Genomic DNA, 23,274 nt, shown 5'->3' with positions numbered 1-23,274 from the left:
CGGCCAGCGCTTCCCTATTGGATCATCTCTGTATCTCCCAGTTCTCGCGAGGTTTCCCGCACTTGGCCCCGTGACCCAGCAAACGTCTCGCGCGGCGAATTGAACTCCTCCTTTTCCTCTTCCCAGCTCCCCGAGCAACATGGCGGTCGGCAAAAACAAGAGGCTGACCAAAGGAGGCAAAAAAGGTGCCAAGAAGAAGATGTAAGTGAGGCAAAATCGGCTGGCCGGCCATCCGCTGTTTCCCTTCAACAGGGATCTTGCGCGAAATGGGGGATAATCCGGGGGATGGCGCTGATATTTAGGGGATTGTGGTGATGGTGAGTGTGGGGAGTGAGAGGAGACGAGGCCGCCGGGCCTGAGCTACGAGGCTCTGATGGACCTGCCTTATAATCACAAATGGACGCCCGTGCTGCCGCGTGTGGCGGTTAGGTATCGCGCGGAAATTAAAATACAATATCCCCTGTAACCGAGTCTGGGCTGTTTTAAAGTTCGGAATTGAGAGGGCCCGGGCTCCCGGAGCAGGATATGGAGTCCCGGTGCAAGAGTTGGTCTCTATCTTCCTGGCATCGTTTGGAGAACTCTGGCCAGGTGCGCCTGCACCTCGGGGTTTCCACGTCGCAGGACGCGCACGTTCAATTGAGAGTCAATTGTGACTGAATCCGGGAACTACCATACTGTTCTTATTTCACCGTCTCTTTATAGCGTGGACCCCTTCTCCAAGAAGGATTGGTACGATGTTAAGGCCCCAGCGATGTTTAACATCAGGAACCTGGGTAAAACCTTGGTTACCAGGACACAAGGAACTAGTAAGTATTTGACATTTAGTGGCATTGCCATCACTGAATCTCCCATTCTTAACGCCCCGAGGGTTACCATTGACCAGAAACCGAACTGGACTAGCCACGTATATACTGCTGCTGCAAGAGCAGGTCAGATCAGGAGTGTGATGGCATGCTCTCCATTTGCCTGGATGGGTGCAGCTCCCAACACTCGAGAAGCTTGACAGCATCAAGTCAAAGCAGCCTGCTTGATTGGTACCCTACCTACAGACATTTACTCCCTCCATCCACTGACGAATAGTGACAGTAATGTGTTCCATCCACAAGATGCACTGCAGGAACTCACCAAGGCAGCAGCTTCCAAACACACGACTGCTACCATCTAGAAGGCCAAGGGCAGCTGGTGTATGGGAAAACCCACCACGTTCAAGTTTCCCTCCCAAGTTACTCACATCCTTTGAAATATATCACTGGCTGAGTCAAAATCCTAGACCACCCTTCCTAACAGTGCCGTCGGTGTACTTGCACCTCATGGATTGCAGCGGTTCACGGAACCATGGATTGATGATAAATGCCGGCCTAGCCGGTGATGCCTGCATCCTGAAAATGAATTATAAAACTTAATTCCCTAAGAGTGACATAATGATTTTATTTCCTGGGCAAATTTAAGCATTCAGAAAATATTAACTCTTTGACTTGGATTTGTTAAATAATTCCTGAAGACATGAAGTTCATTAGTAGTTAGAATTTCTGCACTAGAATGAAGACCTGATAATTTTGTGGGTGGAAGTCTAAAACATCTAAATCTTAGGGTAGCACAAGTGGATAGCACTGTGGCTTCATAGCGCCAGGGTCCCAGGTTTGATTCCCTGCTGGGTCACTGTCTGTGCGGAGTCTGCACGTTCTCCCCGTGTCTGCGTGGGTTTCCTCCGGGTGCTCAGTTTTCCTCCCACAGTCCAAAGACCTGCAGGGTAGGTGGATTGGCCATGATAAATTGCCCTTAGTGGCCAAAAAGGCTAGGAGGGGATATTCAGTTACGGACGGTAATAGAAATACACTTCTCATTTAAGCCCTGGGTGACCTGACAATTATTGAGTCCGTCCTGATATTCTCATCAGTATCTGCAAAATTATTTTTGAAAAAAGTGCCGCCAGGTAGATGTTGAAGCTTTTATTCTCCAATATCCTCATTTGCCTTGTTTTCTTTGTCATGTAGAGATTGCCTCAGAAGGCTTGAAAGGCCGTGTATTTGAGGTGAGTCTTGCTGATTTGCAGAATGATGAAGTGGCCTTCCGCAAATTTAAGCTGATCGTGGAGGACGTTCAGGGCAAAAACTGCCTGACCAACTTTCATGGCATGGACCTAACACGTGATAAAATGTGCTCTATGGTTAAAAAATGGCAGGTAAGTTTATTAATTTGCATATCCAGGATTGGAGTTATGAATTTCGCTGCTTTAGATTCTTTCGTGCCAATTTAACCAAATTAATTCAGACACGTGATGTAATTAATATGATACAGCTGCAAGACCAAAGCGACTGTTCCAGTAACTAAATGACCTATATTTTTGACTCACCTGATGAAGGAGCTATGCTCGGAAAGCTACTGATTTGAAAAATCCTGTTGGACTTTAACCTTTTTATCATAGAATTTACAGTGCACAAGGAGGCCATTCGGCCCATCGAGTCTGCACTGGCTCTTGTAAAGAGCACCCTACCCAAGGTCAACACCTCCACCCTATCCCCATAACCCAGTCACCCCAACCAACACTAAGGGAAACTTTGGACACTAAGGGTAATTTATCATGGCCAATCCACCTAACCCGCACATCATTGGACTGTGGGAGGAAACCGGAGCACCCGGAGGAAACCCACGCACACACTGGGAGGAAGTGCAGACTCCGCACAGACAGTGACCCAAGCCAGAATCGAACCTGGGACCCTGGAACTGTGAAGCAATTGTGCTATCCACAATGCTACCGTGCTGCCGGTGTTGCAAGACATTTTACTATGCCCATCCCAGTCCAACACCAGCATTTCCACATTATATTTTTAATATATGTTTAGTTCCATGAAAATGCTAGATTTGAATGGGACAAATTTGGCTTGGTTTGAACTTTTCATAACTAATGTTCTTCTGAAGTGTTTTATACCTCTTTTCTGCCACTCCCCTATGGGCTTTGTGCTGCTGCAACACATAATTGCTCTCACTCAAATACTTTGTTTGCCATGGTGGTCTCTCTTTATTTGAACCTAAAGTGAACACTTGGACATTGTGTGCCCTTGGCAGCCTTCCCATCCAAATGCCACTGTTAGCTTGGGAGGGATTTGATCCAAGCAATAAGGGTCTTGCCCACCAAAGAGCCCAGCATGGCCTCTCAATGTAGTTACCATTGGACCTTCCTGGAATTAAGGACTTTGAGGGGCCTAAATCGCTGCTTTAGATTCTATTGTGCCAATTTAACCAAATTGATTCAGATATGTGATGTAATTAATATGATACAGCTGCAAGACCAAAGCGACTGTTCCAGTCTGCACCCACATCTGAGGGACCTGAGGCCAATGTGTGAGGGCAGGCTGAGGGTCACAGGGTGGAAGTTCAGTTGAAGGAGGTGAGCGGAGATCCGAGACATGGGCATAGAAGTGCCTTTCGATTCCCTGATCCCATTCTGATGTCAGGACCCTCTATCAGACACTGTTTGTATGCGGGGCAAACACTGCACCTGGTTGCCCACAGGGTTTGCTATTATGACTTCCCACGTGGCGTCTCTCTTTCTCCCCCTCCCCCCCCCCCCCCTCCGTGTCCCTTGCTTGCCACTGGTTTCATACCAGCAGCAGCAGGATGAAATCCTGAAGTCGGCAATGTCCACTTGATACCCTCATTTAGCATCCAAGTAGGAAGGATGTCCATGGGCCTCCAAATTTGCATTGTGGGCGGGTATTAAATTCCTACCATTTGCATACGTCTTCCAGCAGGATCAAAAATGAAGCCTTGTTTTTTCATGAGTACAACATTTATTCAGTGATCGCTCCCTTGTCTGATTCAATTGTGCATTAAGGCCCTGATGCAGAGATCAATCTAGGTTGACACGTGAGTGAGTACTGAGTTACTATTTGGAGGTGTCCTGTAAGTGAAGATTACGTTGCTTCCCTGTGAAGTGAAAATAAAGGATCTGAAGGCCCAATTTGAAGGGGTGGGCAGTTTTCGGGTCTTTCGGCCAATATTTAACCCTCATTTGAGGAAACCAATGACCTGGGATCTTACATATGAAGATAGATGCTGCATTTCCAATATTGTAATGGTGTCTGCACTTGTAGTGGCACTCATTAACTTTCTTACCTCTTCCCCCAACATTGGTGGCAGTGAGGATAATTCTACATCCACTATAATAATAATTGTTATTAGTGTCACAAGTAGGCTTACATTACACTGCAATGAAGTTACTGTGAAAATCCCCTAGTTGCCACACTCTGGTGCCTGTTCGGGTACACTGAGGAAGAATTCAGAATGTCCAAATCACTAACAGGCACGTCTTTTGGGACTTGTGGGAGGAAACCGGAGCATCCAGGGGAAACCCACGTAGACACGGGGAGAATGTGCAGACTCCGTACAGGCAGTGACCCAAGCCGTGAATCGACCCTGGGTCTCTGGTGCTGTGAAGCAACTGTGCTTGTGCTACCATGCCGCTATTGGTGCGTCTTGATTGCCCACAACTGAATTCAGATTCTGGTTTAGGCTTGAAGTTGATTGGAGACTTGTATATGTATACATATAAATACAAACATCCTTGATGGCTTTTTGAAGTATAGTCTCTGTTGTATTTTGTTTTGTGTAAATATTTTTATTCTTCTTTTTCACATTTTCATATTTACAACAAATAATTAACAACAACAACAAATACAATGGCAATCCCCTAGCCAACAATCCCCTCATCCCATCCCCTCAAACAGCTCCCAACATTTTGAATCCAAAATACCGGGGGAAACAATCATCATTAATTTAACCCGCTCCCTAATGTTCGATGCCATCCAATTCGTGAAAATGTATGATGAACAAGGCCCATGAGTTGTAGAACCCTTCCATTCTCCCTCTCAACTCGACTTTACTTTCTCGAGTGTTAGGAACTCCAGCAGGTCCCCCCCGCCACGCCAAGGCACAGGGCGGAGAACCCGACCTTCACCCCAACATGACCCGCCTTTGGGCAATCAGCGAGGCGAAGGCCAAGACATCTGCCTCCGCGCCCACTTCCAGCCCCGGTTGATCTGACCCCAAATATGGCTCCTAGGGGACCTGATTTGAGTCTTTCATGCACCCTTAAGATTACCCTAAAGACTTTGTTTCATTAAACCTCCAGTTTTGGGCAGGGCCAAAACATATGAATGTGATTTGCGGGGATGGTCTCTGTTGTATGTATTGGAAGTAATGTTCTAAGGTTTTGTGAATCAGACAGTGAATGTACTGATGACATTTCTTAATTTATTCTAATTGTAGACCATGATCGAAGCCCATATTGATGTCAAAACCACAGATGGATACTTGCTCCGCCTATTTTGTGTAGGTTTCACCAAGAAGCGCACCAACCAGATTCGTAAAACCTCCTACGCGCAACACCAGCAGGTCCGCACGATCCGCAAGAAGATGGTGGAGATCATGACTCGTGAAGTGCAAACCAATGATCTCAAGGAGATTGTCAACAAGTTGTGAGTAATCTAACATACCATTGTTGTACAAGTTGTGAATTTAGAATCTGGGCATTTGCAACCCTGAAGCCACTTCAGCGTGGGTTGTTAGCTGCAGAACTATTTCTGGATGTTGGACACTTGATTTTGGAAATTGAATTGAAACAACTGTTCTGACTCATGGGCTAATACAACTACCATGTTGATTACCACGGTCTAATGCGATGGAGTGTTGGTGCATGGCTGGGGTACTAAATCCCTAATCACAGAAGCCTTATAGTACAGAAGGAGGCCATTTGGCCGATTGAGTCTACACCAACCCTCTGAAAGAGCATCCTGCCTATGCCCACTCCCCCACCCTATCCTTGTAATCCCATAGCCCCATCTAAATTTTGGACACTTAAGGGACAATTAAGAATGGCCAACCCACTTAACCTCATCTTTGCACTGTGGGAAGAAACCGGAGCACCTAGAGTTAACCTTTTGAGTCCCTATGACTCTTCTGTAGAGCAGTTCTTTAGGAGCCAAATGAACTCGAGACATTAACTCTCTTTCTCTCTGCATAGATAATGAAAGACCTGCTGAGTTTATCCAGCATGTTCTGTTTTTTATTTCAGATTTCCATCCACTGTATTTTGCTTTTATTTGTACCAAATCCCCACTTTGCATATGTTTTTACCAAGAAAGAAGCTGTTGTCAAAGACAGTGAAAGACAAGATAGGATGGGGTTGTATTGAACTTTGGTGAACAGCTGGAGTACTGTGCGCTTTACTGGCTGCCACATTATAGGAAGGATATTACTGGAGGGCGTGCAGAGGCGATTCACCAGGATTCGCCTGGGATGGACAAGTAATGAATAGAGGTTGGATAGGCTTGGTTTGTTTTCGCTGGAGTAGAGAAGATTGAGGGGCGACCTAATCGAGGGGTACAAGATTGAGGTGCATGGACAGAGTGGATAGGGAGCAGCTGTTCCCCTTCGTTATGAGGTGACACAAGTTCAAGGTGAGGGTTTTTTGGGGGGTGCGGCTTGAGGAAAAACCTTTTTTTTTTAACCTGGAGTGTGGTGATAGTCTGGAATGCACTGCCTGGATGGTAGAGGCGGGTTGTGTCACATCCTTTAAAAAGTACCTGGGTGAGCACTTGGCCCGTCATAAGATTGAAGGCTATGGGCCAAGGGCTGGCAAATGGGATTACATAGACGGGGTCAGGTGTTTTTCATGTGTTGGTGCAGACCCGATGAGCCAAATGACCTCTTCTGCGCTGTATTCTGGGTAACAATAGATAAAGAGGAAGTATCAACAGGTTAGCTACGCTAAAGGTTGGTGAGTCATCCCAGGACCAGATAGGATGTATCGGACGATGCTGAAGGAAATAAGGGCACGAGCTATGGAGGTACGATCCATAATCTTCCAATCCTCCTGAAATGGGGTGTGGTGCCAGAGAACTGCAAATATTGCAAGCTTGTTTGAAAAGCTAATGGTTAACCCCAGCAACAAACTCTGTCAGTTGAACCTTAGTGGTAGGGAGGCTTTTAGAACCAATAATCCAGAACAGTAAATTATGGAGTGCCAGCGTGTATGTTAAGGACCAATCATGTTTCACTAATTTGATTGAGATTTTTGAGGTAACGAGATGGTTCAAGAGGGTGTGGTGGTTGATGTGTATGTGGACTTCCAAAAGGAGTGTGGTGAAGTGTCATTTAATGGAGTTGCCAACAAAGCTGAAGCCCATGGGAAAAAAAGGGAAAGTGGCAGCTTGGATATGAAGGTGGCTGACTGACAGGAAACAGCAGTGAATGGTTGGTTTTTGGATGAGAGTAATGATATGCAGTGGATTTCACAGTGGTCAGTACTAAAACCACTGTTTTACTCTGTCTTAATGACCTAGACTTGGATCTATAGGGCACAATTGCAAAATTTATGAATGACACAACTTGCAAAGTGTTACGTACTGGGAGGAAGGTAGTGATGGACTTGAAGAGGACATAGGCTGGTGGTATGGCTAGACAACTGGAAGATTAAATTTAATGCTGAGAAGTTTAATGCGATAGGTTTTGATAGGATGAATGAGAGGCAATATAAAACGAAAGGAAAAACAATAGGACGGTGGCACAGTGGTTAGCACTGCTGCCTCACAGCTCCAGGGTCCTGGGTTCAGTTCTGGCCTCGGGTGACTGTCTATATGGAATTTGCACTTTCTCCCCGTCCGTGCCTGCGTGGGTTTCCTCTGGGTGCTCCCATAGTCCCATGGTTAGGTGGTGTTACGGGGATGGGGTGGAGTTGTCGGCTAAAGTAAGGTGCTCTTTCCAAGGGCTGGTGTCGACTCAGTGGGCCAAATGGCCTTCTGCACTGTAAATGGTATGTCTAATTCTATGAAAATACTGCAGCTGCTGGAAGTTTGGAGCAAAACCAGGAAACATTGGAAAATCTCAAGTCTCTGTGAAGAGAGAAAGCTAACGTTTTGTGTCTGTATGGCTTCAGAAAAAAAACTAGTAAAACATACAGTTCGAGGGTCCAGGAACAAACCTGGGGGTCTATGCACAAATTGTTGTAATAACAGGGTTGATTGCAAAAATGCTTTAATAGGCATTTATAAACTTTATAAATCACGACAGAGTACAAAAGCATGGAAGTTATTTTGGACCTTTATAAAACTTTGGTTTTGCCTCAACTGGCATACTCTGTCTAATCTGGGTATTACACTTTAAGAAGGATGTGAAGGCTTTTCAAGGATGCAAAGAGATATACAAGAACCGCTCCATGGGTGAAGGTCTTCAGTTGAGAAATTCCTTCGACAATATTAGGAGATTTGATGTGTGTTCAAAATCATGAGAATTCCAGGCTGGATAGGAGATTGGGACTTGCTGCGTTGCTTTTGCAGAAGACTGGCATGGACGTGACAGGCCAAATGGCCGCCACCTGTGCTGTATGATGATGTTTTTATGGTGAGGTTGCAAAGCTGGCAGAAATTACAGGATTGGATGTTGAGTAAGCAATTTCACAAGGTGGGCCTACAACCGGTTAAGATGATTGGTGGAAGTTGATTATTAACAAACCTGTGGCAGCTAACCCATTTCAGATGATAACACCAAGAGGCACTGAAGTTCTGGGTTTGGTAACTTGACTAAAAAGCTATTTCTAGAAATCCCCTAGTTAGGATTTGATCGTTGTGTGGGGAGCTGTAGGGATGAGACATTAAAAGAAGAGATTATAATCGGATCATGTCAAAGGCTGGAGAGAGCTGAAAAAGGGCGAGATAATGTGCCATCATCATACCAGTATCTTTTTTGACTTTGGTTTCAGTTGTTTTGGACTGCCATGGGTATGGAACCTGCTTAGAGAGGTTCAAACAAGTTACTGGGTAGACAGAGTTTTAGATGACCACATTTATGAAGGGTGGAAAATGCAAGCTGGCCAGGAATGTACTGCAATAGGCAAGTCTAGAAGTATAAGCATGGTTTAGAGTTTCAGCACCAGATGATCTAAAGCAAGGGTGAAGATGGGAGATATTCCAGAGGTGGAAATACGTGGTTTCTGTGATGGCAGGTATATATAGTCAAGTTCATCTGTGAATTGAGTATGATATCGAGGTTACAAACTATTTGAGTCTCAAACAGTTGGCAGGAAGAGGTGTGAAGTCTGTCTACTGAGTAGATCTTGTGAGAAATAAAGGAATGGCTGGGTGTTCCCAGCATTGAGTAGGAAATTTCTGCTTCTCTGGTCCAATCTCTTCCAACCTATATCCACAAAGCTAGAGATCACATCACCCATTTCCTTCCTGACTTTCATTGTCTCCTTTTCGGCATGGACATTCAGTTCCTTGATGCCTCCATTCCCACCACTCTTCTTCCGCCTCCTTCGTCTCTGCGCTCACCTTTTTAGGGAGGGGTCCTCCTCCCTTCAACAGATCCTTTTACCCACCTTCAGTATTCTAACTGGACCCTCTCTTCTGGCCACTTACCTGCTCTTGATCTTTTCATTGAGAACTGTTGGTGTGACACTGACTGTCTTTAATTTCTCTGTTCTTCTCACCCATTCTAACCTGTCTCCTTCTGAAGTTGCTACACTCTGCTCTTTCAGGTCCACCCCTGACTTTGTCTTCAAACCCGCCGATAAGGTTGGGGCTATTGTTGTCTGGGGGTACTGACCTCTACCCCACATAGGCTGAGTGAAAATTCTCAGACGCTTCTGTCTACTTCCCTCTGGACCATGGCCCCATCACCAAGCAGCAAGCCATTGTTTCCTGGGCTGTTACTGATCTCATCTTCTCTGGAGATTTTCCCTCCACAGCTTCCAACCTCATAGTCTCCCAACCACGGATAGCCCGCTTCTACCACTACTGCCCAGGGAGGCCCACTGTGTCAGCCTGTTCCTGCCACTGACCTCCTTTCTTCCTATCGTGACTCTTATTCTCTCCTCTTGTCCAATCCCCTCCCACCTACATCCTTGATTCCTCTGAGATTCCTCGGCTTCCTGTTCCCCGGCACTAACCACCACCTCTTTACCATGGATGTCCAGTCCCTCTATACCTCCATTCCCCACCAGGAGGGTCTGAGAGCTCTCCACTTCTTCAAACAGAGGCCTGAACAGTCTCCATTCACCAGCACTCTCCTCCGTCTGGCTGAACTTGACCTCTCACTGAACAATCTTTCCTTTAACCTGTCTATTCGGTACATCAGCAACCGTTTCCGTGCGACCTCATGTTCCTGTCTGGACCTGGAAAAATTTATTAATTTTACTTCCAAATTCCACCCCTCTATCGCCTTCAATGGACCATCTCTGACAGTTCTCTTCTCTTGATCTCTGTTTCTGGGGATAGGCTGCACTCGTATCATCCACCGTCCCAGCCTCCACATGCAGTGCTCATTCTCCGCTATTTCCAGAGCAATGTCACCACCAAATGCATCTTCCCATCTGACGCTCCAAAGGATCTGTTCCCAATGTACTGTTTTGGCTGCCGACGATGTGATGGTCTGAGGCACTATTCAATTTGGGAAACACAGAATGGGTGATTGCTTTGCTGAGTGTCCATTCAGCCTACACTCACTTCCAGATACTCTCCCAATGCAAATATTCTTCCTTGAGCCTCCCCTTTACTGGGGTATAGTTCCATAGCACATTTCTACCACATTCTTAATGGCCGGTTGGAAATGGGCCATGGAATAGTGAGGCAAAGTACAACAATCTATTAGGTCTTTTCCATGTTTTGTGAAATATGGCATGCATTTACTCCAGCGCTTCTCTTGCTGAGCTTTGAAATACATTATTTGGAATTGTAGGAAAGTAAAAATTGAGCCTCCAGTCAAAAAGATTGTTGCTTGTTTTTGTGTCCCAAACTTGTGCCAGCTTTGATCTTGCTCATGTAAATCTCTCAGGCTCTTGTTACAAATCTAATAAATGTATTTTTTTTAGATAGCAGAAATGCCGTACAAATTTGGGGTGGGGGGTGTATTAACCTTTTCTAAATACTAAAACAAAACCCATTTCCCTACATAAATGGGTATTTTGAATAGAGATGCGAGCGTACAGTTGTGTTGTCTGGCTGTTTTGACAAAGATAAGCTTGGTGCATCACAGTTCTACCCCATTCTGTTCTAAAGCCCGCCTGCTTTCCAGCAATGTTTCTGAGACTCTGCTCAGTTTGTGCCCTGTCTGACATGACCATAGAATTCAGTGCAATTCAGATTTCAAATCATCCCTCCCGAGTGGTGCACTTGTCAATAGCCACAGACTTTGATATTTAATTTGTAATCCTGCTTTTATAAACTTACTTCCTAGTATCCTCCAAATAACCTTTATCTTGATTGAATTCTGGAATGTACAAATGTGTGGACGAGGCTAGTACTCACCAAGCTTTGTTTACTAGAGTTTCTAGTATAGAGAAATGTAAAATCTGAAAGAGACCATTTGACCTGCACGTAATGTAATTTAGGAATAAGTAGCTTTAACGTGAATGTTGATAATTCCTGTAATGTTCTTAGCAGTCTGATTGCTTGCTTTTAGGATCCCAGACAGCATTGGTAAGGACATTGAGAAAGCTTGCCAGTCCATTTACCCTCTCCATGATGTGTATGTTCGAAAAGTCAAGATGTTAAAGAAGCCCAAGTTTGAATGTAAGTATGGCTGACTTGTGTCTTTTTCTATCAGAAGTAATGTGCTTCCGACCGTACAAGCACATCAGATCATGAATAACATGAAACAAAACTAAAAGACAAATAGTTATGTCTGTGGAAATCTAGAATGGACCAATTAGATCTGGAGAATGAACATCTGCCCATTTCAGGCATATAGTATTTAAAACATTGGGTGGAAGTTTTTTCTAGATACCAATCTTCTATGAAAAAAGTAACTGGTTTGGATTTATTCAGCACCTTTTAATGCAGAGATACTTTAAGGTGGGTGTGTGAAGTGGGAAGGAGCAAAAGAACAAGTATGCAAAGAGGTGTTACTGAAAGTTGGATGGAATTGTGAATTTTCCATCTTTTTGGAGATGGAGGAGATTTGGCAACAGGACCTGGGGAGTTGAAAGTTCTGTCACTAATGGTGGAACTGCAAAAAAGTTTCCATTTATTGGATAACCTATGTGGATGAGGGTGGGAGTGACGGACAGGCAGGACAGAATACTTTGAGATGTGCACAAATGTGGGTTTACAGCAGTCGGGACAGGAAGATGAGCGATTTTGGAACAGTATCTACATTTGCTAAATTTGAATCCGCAGCTGCATGCAAGAACTTTGCTACATAACCTTAATGGGCTCCAAACTACACTCCAATTCGATTTTGACATGGAACAGTCAAGTAAACTCCCTTTCCCCGATATGTTGGTTGAGAAATTAGTCAGTGGGTTCACTACTACTGTCTACTGCAAGCCTAACTTCACATGCATTGGGATTCCTAGTTACACATACTATAAGTTTGGCCTTATGGGCCGACTTTTAAACAAGCCATTTGCTCACCGTGCAAGCATGCAGCTGAAATCAAGTGCCTCAAAAGCAATTCTGTGGGATAATGTTTACTCTGATCTGATCAGTGCACGCTGTCTATTGCTCAAGCTCATGTATGGGCTTCCGGCCGCCATCTTCAGTCCCGAAAAAGTGCTGCCTCCAAATACCCTGAAAGGCCATGATATCTCCAATTTGAGCAACAGGTGAAGATAGCTGTTTTACATTGTTTTACATTGTTGTAAACCCATACGCTGGGTTAGTGCACGGTCAATTCCAGCCCCACCGGCCCTGGAGTCCCAACACAAATGAATTAACCATTACTTTGTAGATAGCTTCTTAGAATTTTGACCCTTGATTGTTCCAATCACTTGCAGACACCAGATTTGTAAGTGAAACATCAAAAACGTTTATTTGTAACATCAATAGAGATCAGACATGCGATTATCATAGAATATCCTGCAGCTAATCTGTTACTCTTCTCTCTTTCCCCACACCACCACCCTCTGCCCAAACATGCAAGCCAGATAGACACACACTCACAGGAAAGGGGTTAATAATCTTTATTAGTGTCACAAGTAGGCTTAGGGGCAGCACGGTGACGCAGTGGGTAGCACAGGTTCGATCTTGGCTCTGGGTCACTGTCCGTGTGGAGTTGGCGCATTCTCCCTGTGTTTGCGTGGATTTCGCCCCCACAACCCAAAGGTGTGCAGGGTTGGTGAATTGGCCACGCTAGATTGCCCCTTAATTGGAAAAATTGAATTGGGTACTCATATTTAAAAAAATAAGTAGGCTTACATTAACGCTGCCATGAATTTACTGTGAAAACCCCTAGTCGCAACAGGTACACAGGGAGAATTCAGAATGTCCAATTTCCTAACAAGCATGTCTTTTGGGTCTTGTGGGAGGAAACCGGAGCATCCAGAGGAAACCCACGCAGACACTGGGAGATCGTGCAGACACTGCACAGACAATGACCCAAGCCGGGGATCGAACCCAGGTCCCCGGCACTAAAATGATTGGGGTTAAAATAGAAAAAGAGAGCTAAGTGTTCTTGTTGCTAATATTGAGGTTGTTGGTTTGGACCTTCTGGCTGGAATGTCCAGGCTGAATCTCAGACTGTGGGATCCTCTCTAGGGAGTCATTTCAACTCATGTTAACCTGGGTCTTCACACAGGCGATGCACTTCTGGTCTGTTCAATTTCTTATTTGTTCCCCACTCCAGCAGACTGATCAACAGCCTCAAGATTATCAGAGAGGCCTTAGAGTGATCTGATAACCATGCAGGGAGAGGAATCCGGAAAGTTCCCCCCCAGCTCTCTGGCTTCAGGTTTTAAACATTCACCAGCTGGATAGAGAGAAAAAAAAATTGTCTGCTCTACCTGGAGTGAGCCCCGGCCAAGGTACGAGAGGGAGAGAGTTCTGCCCTTTCTGGGAGAGACATTTAAAAGAGTTCTGTTCAGCTCTGAGTTCCAATTGAAACTGAAACAAACACAGACTCACACAGCAAGGGGATCCGCATCAAGGATCTGTTGAGTCCCAGGAATTTAATATAGCTGGTTGGCTGTCAGCTAAGTCCATCAAGATGTGGCATCACTGGACTAAACCAAGCAGCACATCTCACCGGGGGAGATTCCTGAGGTCAGTCCAAATAGCACATCAGCCGGGGGTGTCCCGTTTGTTTTTAAAATTGGATGCTGACCATCTGAAATGCATAAATCCCAGTAACTGTCCAGGCACACAAGTAGTCAAAGCAAAGAATAACAGAAAATAAAGGAAATACTCAAGGGAAACCAGGTTTAACAGGAGGATCCTTACAACTGTTACTGTACAGTAACAACAGAAGTGTATTCTCCACTAACAGGATGCTACTGTCAAGCCAAAAGGCCTACCACACAAATGAGTACTGTAGTGTATGAATTCCAATGCCAACCTGATACTAGGTATGTAGGTTTTCCCAAAGACTAGTGGATCATATCAAACAGCATGTCCCTTCGGCCGCTCACAACAGGCAAAGAACAGTACCTGACCAGCCATGCTTACAGAACTCCAAACCATAGTGTCCAGCATTAGATGTGATTCCACGATTGGCTCACATTTGCTAAGCAATCCTGAGTGTGTTCGTCATTGCATAGAAAACCAATTTAAGATAATCAGTTGTGCTTTCTATAGCTCACTTGCATATGCTGGAAACTACATATGTTCACATGGTGTTGCTAACTTTGGTTGGCTCTTAATTCGTTGCCCGTTGGGTCTTTACTGAATTTGCTCTGTTTCTATAACCTTTGCTCTAGAGTCGCCAGGTATCTTTATGATACCACCACGAGGTTCAAGTTCAAGTACTGATCAATAACTCAACACACCAATTAGTAAGATTCAAATCGAAACACATTTATTATACACAGTAAATCACTACTCATGCATAAACTCTACTTTCTAGACGATTCCCTATCGCTAAAAGACCTATACTTAGCTTCGGAACTGGCCCACCAGGTCAGGGGAACAAATGGCCTTTCGTTCGATCTGAGTCTGCAGGATTCAAAAGCTGGTATGGACTGGTAGCTAGGAGCGCCTATCTCGCAGCGTGCGTTGACTGGAGACTTATTTGGTTGATGCGGCAGCTTAGGCAGTTCACTCCCAAGGGTTGATTCGAGTTGCTGAGTGACCCTGCCAAGAAGGACGATTTGAACTTGGGGACTCTTATTTTGTAGTCCCCAGAGGCTTTGCGCCGTTCGGGGCGGACCCCGTATCTGGTTCCAAGTGATTGGACTACGTTCCGATCACTGGGATCGATTTCTCTAATACTGGAGCGGTTCCCTGATCCCTGGGCGGTCCCTAAGTGTCCGTTGGCCTTCCTTTGTCTTGGCTCCTGCTGGGGCTGAGGAGTCTGGCTTGGCCTTATTCACCTTAAATGTTTCAATTGTGCCCGGGGATCGCTCATTAATATGCAGATGGCTGCTGGTTTCAGTGCTGTCTAGGTTTCTGCAAGTTCTAATACACAGGAAACTTTGCACCTGCTTATTTCTCCTGTGTTGGCTGAATTACCCTGCATCCTTTGCGGATCTCCATTTTAAGTCAGGAAGTGTCCAACCCAGGTGGCTACACTCCCTCCTTGTGATCCCTAACGCGAAGCGTGAAGGATCACATAACTGCGTTGTCTTCACTCCCTGACCCAGCGAGCACTCTTCCATGGCCTCTACACTGACCATAACAATTCTAAGTGGCGCTATGTCACAACAGGGACATAATCAACATTAAAAAACGGTACCTCTAACTATCCTCAATAAACTACACTCACTTAAACAATCAAGAATAATCTACAACACTTTACATGTATAAATAGCAGCAACACAAGTTTCTCTGGCTTGGCAGTCAAGCACGGAGGTTTACATTCTCTCAGTTGTATTTATTCACAAAATGACGCCGAACGAATGTCCTTTATTGTAGATCAAGGGGTTCGGGGGCCTGGTGAAAACCAAAAATAGGGGATCTCAGCCTGTATACGGGGGTGCGAGAGCGTTAGGCTCTCCTTCGCCATTTCCTCATGCGGATAGTCTGCACGATGCTGCAGAATATCGCCAGTACTAGAAGGGATTCAATTACGTATGAAAGGGAGTACCATGTTATAAACCTATCACACCATGATAGTGTGTTGTTACGTGTCACTGGGCTCTGGGTGCTATGGGAAAGTGAATAATTAACGGCCGATGATTTTGGGGTCGGGGGGTTCGCGTTCGCACGGAACCGGATACAAATTACAATGATGACGAAAAACACGTATGACGTCTTCATTGTTCTCTTTCTTCCTCTGGAATTCCTGAGGTTCCGGAGTTATATGGACACAAGCATAATATCTGTTACTATCTTGTGTGATATCTTGAATGTTAGCATGTCTGTCTTTCAGTGCCAATTTCCCATTATAATTGGTCACCATGTGTGACTCCCTCATTTTTTTTCACCAAATATTTGGACTAGACATCTAAGAGAATACTGCCATACTGCAAGACGTCTCGCAGCCTGTGTGTTTTACCATCCCAGTGTTTGAGGATGTAAATAGCAGAGGGAAGCAACCATAGGTTGCCAAAACCAAACAAAAGAATTTTGAACATAATGAGCCAAAATGGGGTGCGTATGGGCCGCGGCGGGTAAGAGGTGAATGGAGTCCCCGGGTAGGATGGTGATGAATGCCGTATGTGCTCTACCTGAGCGTAGCTGACCAGAGGGGGGTCTCAGGCAGGGCGGAGACCAATGCCGTTTCTCCACTGCCTGAGCAACCGGCAAGAACGGGTAAGAATGTGGTCGTCGTGGGGGCTGCCTCTCGAATTAGGAGAGCAGCTATGAGTCTGGTTCAATCGACAGACTAGTTCCTCTGAACTATTGTCTGGGACAAACTAGATCCTCTAACAGCCATTTGCCGTCAAAAGGGGGTGGGGCCGTGAAAAAAACTTTCCGTGTTTACACACAACACTTAACGATAACACTAACGAACAAACATGGTGCAGGTTCCGTCAGAAAGGACATCGTAAATCACATTTGGACTGGGGTGTAACTAGCATATGGAGGCAGTGTAGTGTGACCAAAGGAAAGAGGAAGGAGGAGCGAAACAAAAATGAAGTGGCATTGCTGAGATATCACTGCCATGTGAAGTGGTGGGTAAGTGCTCACAGTTTGCATGGGGCAGCTGGGACCATGTAGCTGCTGTGGGTGGTGTTCTCTTTCATATCCAGGGGCTAGTCTAGCTGGTGGGGGGGGGAATCTCCTGCAATCTCGGGTGAAGTGTCCTGGCTGCCCACAGTTGTAACATGACCCCTGAGGCACGTAAGGTTGAGCAGGCTCCCTGGTGCATTGCTCCCTTGGGTATGGTTCCCTGGGTGGGGGGTCGGGGTTGTTGGTGTCGTTGCTGGTACGGGGGGGCATTTGTGGGCTGATTCCCTTGCTGCTTCAGAGGGGCTTGACATTCTCGTGTGTAATGTCCCAATTGACCACAATTGTAACATTCTTGAGGCTTTGGCTGGGGTTGGCTGTTCCTGCCCTCATTTACCCATGTGGGGTTCTGGTGCGTTTTAACTGCTTGGATATCTGCCTCTGCCTGCTGTTCTTCGGGTTTCCTAATTGCGGGTTTGTTGTGGACAGATTGCTCCCAGGTGCGGGACAACCTTTTTAAAACCAACTTTCCGTTGTGCGCTTCTTCCGAGGGTTCGTAATTAGTACAAGCTTTTTGTCCTGCCTCTGTGGCATGGGAGATAAGGGTGCGGGTCCATTTAGCCATGTTGTCTGGGGACAAATGGGCACGGTCTAAGTTGCCGAAAACTGCTGTAAAATGGATCCACAGGCGTCCAGCAAATGCTGTGGGTTTTCTTCTGCCTGCACTTATTCGGGCCTTCTACTGGTTCACCTCTGTTATAACCGATCGCATCTAGGATCGCCGTGTGCATCTCTGCAAGGGTGCCTCCTCCTACATTCTGTGGGTCGGGAAGGGCTGCTACAACCGGAGGGTCTAAGCATAAAACTGAGCTTCACTTGCTCATGCTCATCCAGGCCGTACATGGTCGCCTGCTGCTTCACTCAAGCAAAGAAGTGATGGGGGTCTGAGGTGGGGAGGAAGGTGTGATCTTTTCGCACGCGTCCCGTAATTGGGTCACGGTTAAGGGGGTGGTGTAAAGGAATTCCGCGTCTCCTTCCGATGTGTCTGTGCGGTGGGTAGTGACTGGATTAATGGGAACCTGATCTATCTGCTCTGTGGGGGGTTGGGGTGCTTTTCTCCTTTGGGGCTTTCCTTGCGCACATGTTCCCTGAACATACCTATGCGCGGTTTCATTTAATTCTTGCCAATCCGGGCCGTCTTCCTCATCTAATTGGGTTCCAAAGGTGCTCCGAAACCCATTTTGCACCGAAAGCAAAGACTGAGTTCCACAATCTGCTTCCTGCATTTCGCATGATCTAATGAGCTTGGTCTGTGCTCCGTGGTGGCAGCATGGAATGCTCTTAACGCTGCCTTTAAATCGCTGCACTGCCTTTGCAATGCCTCTACCTGTTTCTCTGTCTCTTACCAGGACTGCACGTTGCGTGTCCTGATAGGCCTTTTAATATTGGGTTTAGAAGCTGCACAGATGCGCTAGACAAGACTGGTGTGCCCCCTTGGCATCATCCACCTCTCCGTTCTTTGCTGCCAACTTCCTTCTTAATTCTATATTCTCTCTCGATCTCGCTAACATCATCCTTGCTCATTCGATGTGTCTCCTCTATCTCTTTGCGGAGCGTCCAAGCGATCTCTGTGCCTCGCAATTGTGCCAAAAAGGACACGGTTGCCATCGGCTTGCGAGCTTTTCCCAAGCTTTTCTTATGGATCTCTGACAGGTTCTCCCACCAAGTATGTCCTATACTCCTGGGTCCTGTTACCTTATTATCACAGAATTTACTCCAAAGGGGCCATCCCTTCCCTTTGAGATATTTCCTGATCTCTTCTTCCCAAACGGGACACTGACCTACTCTGCTGCTGGTCGCTGCGACCACAAATTCTTCAGCGTTCATGAGGCGTTGCATTGCCATCTTTCCTCTCTAAATACTCTCTTCAAATTTGGAACGAAGGGTACTAAGGCGGTGCTGTAATTACGGGTAAGGCTTTCACTATTTTCCGGGATACAAACTCCCGACAGTTTTTTCGCAACATAAATCTATCAGTTTTACCTTATAGCCCTGTTAGTTACGCATGCATTAATCCGCTTCCAAATTACGAGGATTGATCAGAACTGCTTGAACACTTGTGGCTTTTCTGTTCCCATTTGGATTCTAATTCAAATTTTGGAGTGGTTAGGCCACTTCTAAGTCGGGTCCCGTCAGGAATCGCCAGTAATATGTTGCTAACTTTGGTTGGCTCTTAATTCGTTGCCCGTTGGGTCTTTACTGAATTTGCTCTGTTTCTATAACCTTTGCTCTAGAGTCGCCAGGTATCTTTATGATACCGCCACGAGGTTCAAGTTCATGTACTGATCAATAACTCAACACACCAATTAGTAAGAATCAAATCAAAACACATTTATTATACACAGTAAATCGCAACTCATGCATAAACTACTTTCTAGACTATTCTCTATCGCTAAAAGGCCTATACTTAGCTTCGGACTTAGCCAGGTCAGGGGAACAAATGGGATTTTGTTCGATCTGAGTGCAGGATTCCAAAGCTGGTGTGGACTGGTAGCTACGAGCGCCTATCTCGCAGCGTGCGTTGACTGGAGACTTACTTGGTTGATGCGGCAGCTTAGGCAGTTCACTCTCAAGGGTTGATTTGAGTTGCTGAGTGACCCTGCCAAGAAGGACAATTTGAACTTGGGGACTCTAGTCCCCAGGTGCTTCGCGCCGTTCGGGGCAGACCCAATACTGGAGCGGTTCCCTGATCACTGGGCAGTCCCTAAGTGTCCGTTGGCCTTCCTTTGTCTTGGCTCCTGCTGGAGCTGAGGAGTCTGGCTTGGCCTTATTCACCTTAAATGTTTCAATTGTGCCCGGGAGCTCTCATTAATATGCAGATGGCTGCTGGTTTCAGTGCTGTCTGGGTTTCTGCAAGTTCTAATACACAGGAAACTTTGCACCTGCTTGTTTCTCCTGTGTTGGCTGAATTTCCCTGCATCCTTTGCGGATCTCCATTTTAAGTCGGGAAGTGACCAACCCAGGTGGCTACAATGGGGCCTTGCCCTCTGCAGCAAGAAACAGCATGTCCATGTACTGTGCCATTTTCAACTAAACCAAAGCATGGGGGGGGGAGCAGCTATTCCCTGGTTTGTTCCCTGTGACAGCGCCATGACTAATCAGTTTGTTGAACAAGCTTGGCAGTTAACTGTTCTCTGGTGCATTCTCCAGAGCCATACCTCTACATATCCGTTCACTGATCAACTAATCAATGGTCCTTTCTCATGCTGGATAAATTGTTCCCATTGTCAGTATTCGTGCAAGCTGCCCTGAAGAGTGCAAGATGTATTTTTTTCAACAATGCTCAAGTTCTGTACTACCAAACGATTTGTTGTATATATGTAATGCATTCTTCATCTCCTTTATTCAGTGTTCTCTTCAAAAATGTAATACTTCTCAACAGTGTTTACTTTTGTCATTTCAATCAGGCCATCCTTGATTATCCTAAGGATTTCTAAATCTCATATTGCAGATTTTGAGAGTTTGCCCACGACCAATGGCGTAAACTGGTCTTGTTTCCTTGTCGGTCCTTCTCTCCCTTGCCAATGCGAAATTGCTGGTCTGCAAATGTGCACTGGCTCGTGCATGCAGTGAGCGCCAATGATGTAATTATGCTGTGCTCAGCCTTCCAGTACACAGTGAAAAGTTTTTATATCTGTGTGGGGACACTGTCTGCAAGTAATATGGTTGGAAGTTTAAGTTTAGCCTGAAGAACAATAAAACTATTTACTAATTAGGGACACAAACCGGCAGCCTTCCAAATTCCAATGTTGAGCCAGCCAAACTCTAATAATAGAATGCCCTGGCATACTGTGCACATCAAGGCTCACCTACCAAATTGTTGCATCTGCCGGAGAAGGTAGGCTGAACCCCAATCTCACATGGTTAAAACTCACCCCAAAGGAGACTGTACTTACACAGAAGTTGCATGAACTCACAAGAACCCAAATCAAGCAATAACAATAGTTCTGTTCAAACGTAGGAGCAGTTTGATGGTGGAACTTATTTATTTATTTGCAACATCAATTTTCATTCTTGAGAATCATGCAGACCAGTGGTGACTAGGGGCTTTTTGCAGTAACTTCATTTGAAGCCTACTTGTGACAAGTGATTTTCATTTCAGTTATTGGGAAGCAGAAAATAGCTAGAATGAAATGGAAGGGATTCATGATCAATTAATGTTCAATTACTAGGTTATGTGCCTAGTGTTGTCTGTTCATAGTTTGTGGAACCTACAGTTATTTAACTAGTCTTACTAATTCTTTATATAGCTGCAATTGTATAGGGGATTGGTGAGGCCACACCTGGAGTATTGTGTGGTGCAGTTTAGGTGTCCTTATCTGAGGAAGGATGTTCTTGCTATGGAGGGAGTGCAGCAAATGAATACAAGGCTGGCACTTGGGGTGGCATGACTGCTATATGAGGAGAGAGTTGGGATTATATTCATTGGAGTTTAGAAGAGTGAGGGGGAATCTCATTGAAACGTTTAAAATTCTAACAATATTAGACAGGGTAGATGGTGGGGGGGAGTCCAGAACTGGGGATCATAGGTTGAGGATAAGGGATAAACCTTTTAGGACTGAGGTGAGGAGAAATTCTTCACCCAGAGAGTGATGAATCTGTGGAATTCACTAACACAAAGTAGTTGAGGCCAAAACATTGCGTAATTTCAAGACAGAATTAGATATAGCTCTTGAGGCTCAAGGGATTTTGGGGAGGGGGTGGTGAAGGTGGGATCAGGATATTGAATTTGATAATCAGGCTTGAAGGCTGAATGGCTTCCTGCTTCTATTTTGTATGTAAGTTAATCTATACAACACCATATGCCCTCTTTAAAGTCTTATTTTTTAGAGATGGTAAGCATTTTTAATAAATAGAAAACATAAATATGAGAAGTAGACTATTTGGCCCCTGAAATTGTGGTCTTCCAAGTGCACTTTCCTGGCTCTCTCTCTCTTCTTCTTCCCCACCCCCAATAACCTTTGACTCCTTTGTAGAGGTAGATTTTCTAATTTTAGAATAGTGGTAACCACCTGTGATTTAGTCATGAGGGATGGACAAATTTCTGACTGAAGCATTGCTTTATTACAAAATAAGCTCATTAAGAAGAGATTTGCACTTGTTCGTTGGCTGACCTGATTGCGATGTACAATTAAGATAACAAAAAAAATATTTTCTTCTAGTGGGAAAACTCATGGAACTGCACGGTGAAGGAGGAAGTGGCTCAAGCAAACCATCAGGTGAAGAGACTGGTGCTAAAGTAGATCGAGCTGATGGATATGAACCCCCTGTCCAGGAAACTGTCTAAATATGTATAATAAAACACATCTTCTATGACTATTTTGTCCTTCAATGTTATGTAATATAAAATGTTTTAAGTTTTTAACACCTGACGCAAACCAAATTCATGCAACCCTCCTTAATATCCTTTAAATCCACCTGTCATATTGTTCAACCTGGGCAATATGAACTTGATGAATTGCAGTGACCAAAACAACTCTAACTGGTCTCTAACCATTTCATGCAATGGAAACACATAGTTTCTCCTCTTGTTCATGTGCACTAGCTCTTGGTTTGTGTACCTGGACACCCAAATCTTTCCTCCTTTTATATTTCTTGTTAAGCAAATATTTTTCCTTGATCTGAAGTGGATGGCTTTGCACTTTCCACAGTGAATGATATTTGCCCATGTTGCCGATTCATTTTATCTGTAGTCCTTTTTGCAATTTCCAGGTTCCATCAATACAACGTAGTGCCTCTACTATGGATCTGCAATGCAAATAGTTTCCATCCTCCTTCAGCTGTGATGAGTGTGTAAAGATTCACTTGCTGGTTGGGATGTTGACAGTATTGTAACTGAGATCTCTCCAAAAGGTCAATAACTTCTTAGAAATTTAAAATTTAGGTACACAAGGATGATTTATAAATTAATTTTATATTTTCACTTCTGCATGAAATGCGATTAATATTCTGTGAAAAACCCTTTGATTTCTCTTCAAGTGGGACACTTAAATAAAATCAGTTGTCAGGAGTTACTGGTCATATTTAGCAGCACGGTGGCGCAGTGGGTTAGCCCTGTTGCCTCACGGCGCCGAGGTCCAAGGTTCGATCCCGGCTCTGGGTTGCTGTCCGTGTGGAGTTTGCACATTCTCCCTGTGTCTGCGTGGGTTCCGCCCCCACACCCAAAGATGTACAA

General features: G+C 45.1%; 1 protein-coding gene across 1 annotated transcript; it reads left to right on the top strand.

The window, feature by feature from the left end:
• Positions 1–30: 30 nt before the first annotated feature.
• rps3a (ribosomal protein S3A) lies at positions 31–22,415 on the top strand. The gene is made up of 6 exons (XM_072496074.1): positions 31–201; positions 703–806; positions 1,995–2,182; positions 5,269–5,477; positions 11,458–11,567; positions 22,262–22,415. The coding sequence occupies exons 1-6, from the start codon at positions 140–142 to the stop codon at positions 22,384–22,386; spliced, it is 798 nt and encodes a 265-aa protein (XP_072352175.1). The 5' UTR covers positions 31–139; the 3' UTR covers positions 22,387–22,415.
• The last annotated feature ends 859 nt before the right edge of the window (positions 22,416–23,274 follow it).

The sequence above is a fragment of the Scyliorhinus torazame genome, chromosome 3 (assembly GCF_047496885.1).
Source record: "Scyliorhinus torazame isolate Kashiwa2021f chromosome 3, sScyTor2.1, whole genome shotgun sequence".
Lineage (NCBI taxonomy): Eukaryota > Metazoa > Chordata > Chondrichthyes > Carcharhiniformes > Scyliorhinidae > Scyliorhinus > Scyliorhinus torazame.
The sequence above is the reverse complement of the archived record's forward strand: the minus strand, read 5'-3'. Positions and strand labels throughout refer to the sequence as shown.

Bases quoted from the DNA above. Each gene is read 5' to 3' on its own strand.
- rps3a (XM_072496074.1), top strand. From the start codon at position 140: ATGGCGGTCGGCAAAAACAAGAGGCTGACCAAAGGAGGCAAAAAAGGT. The intron at 202-702 runs GTAAGTGAGGCA...GTCTCTTTATAG, and splicing joins AAAGGTGCCAAGAAGAAGAT to CGTGGACCCCTTCTCCAAGA. The intron at 11,568-22,261 runs GTAAGTATGGCT...ATTTTCTTCTAG, and splicing joins AAAGAAGCCCAAGTTTGAAT to TGGGAAAACTCATGGAACTG.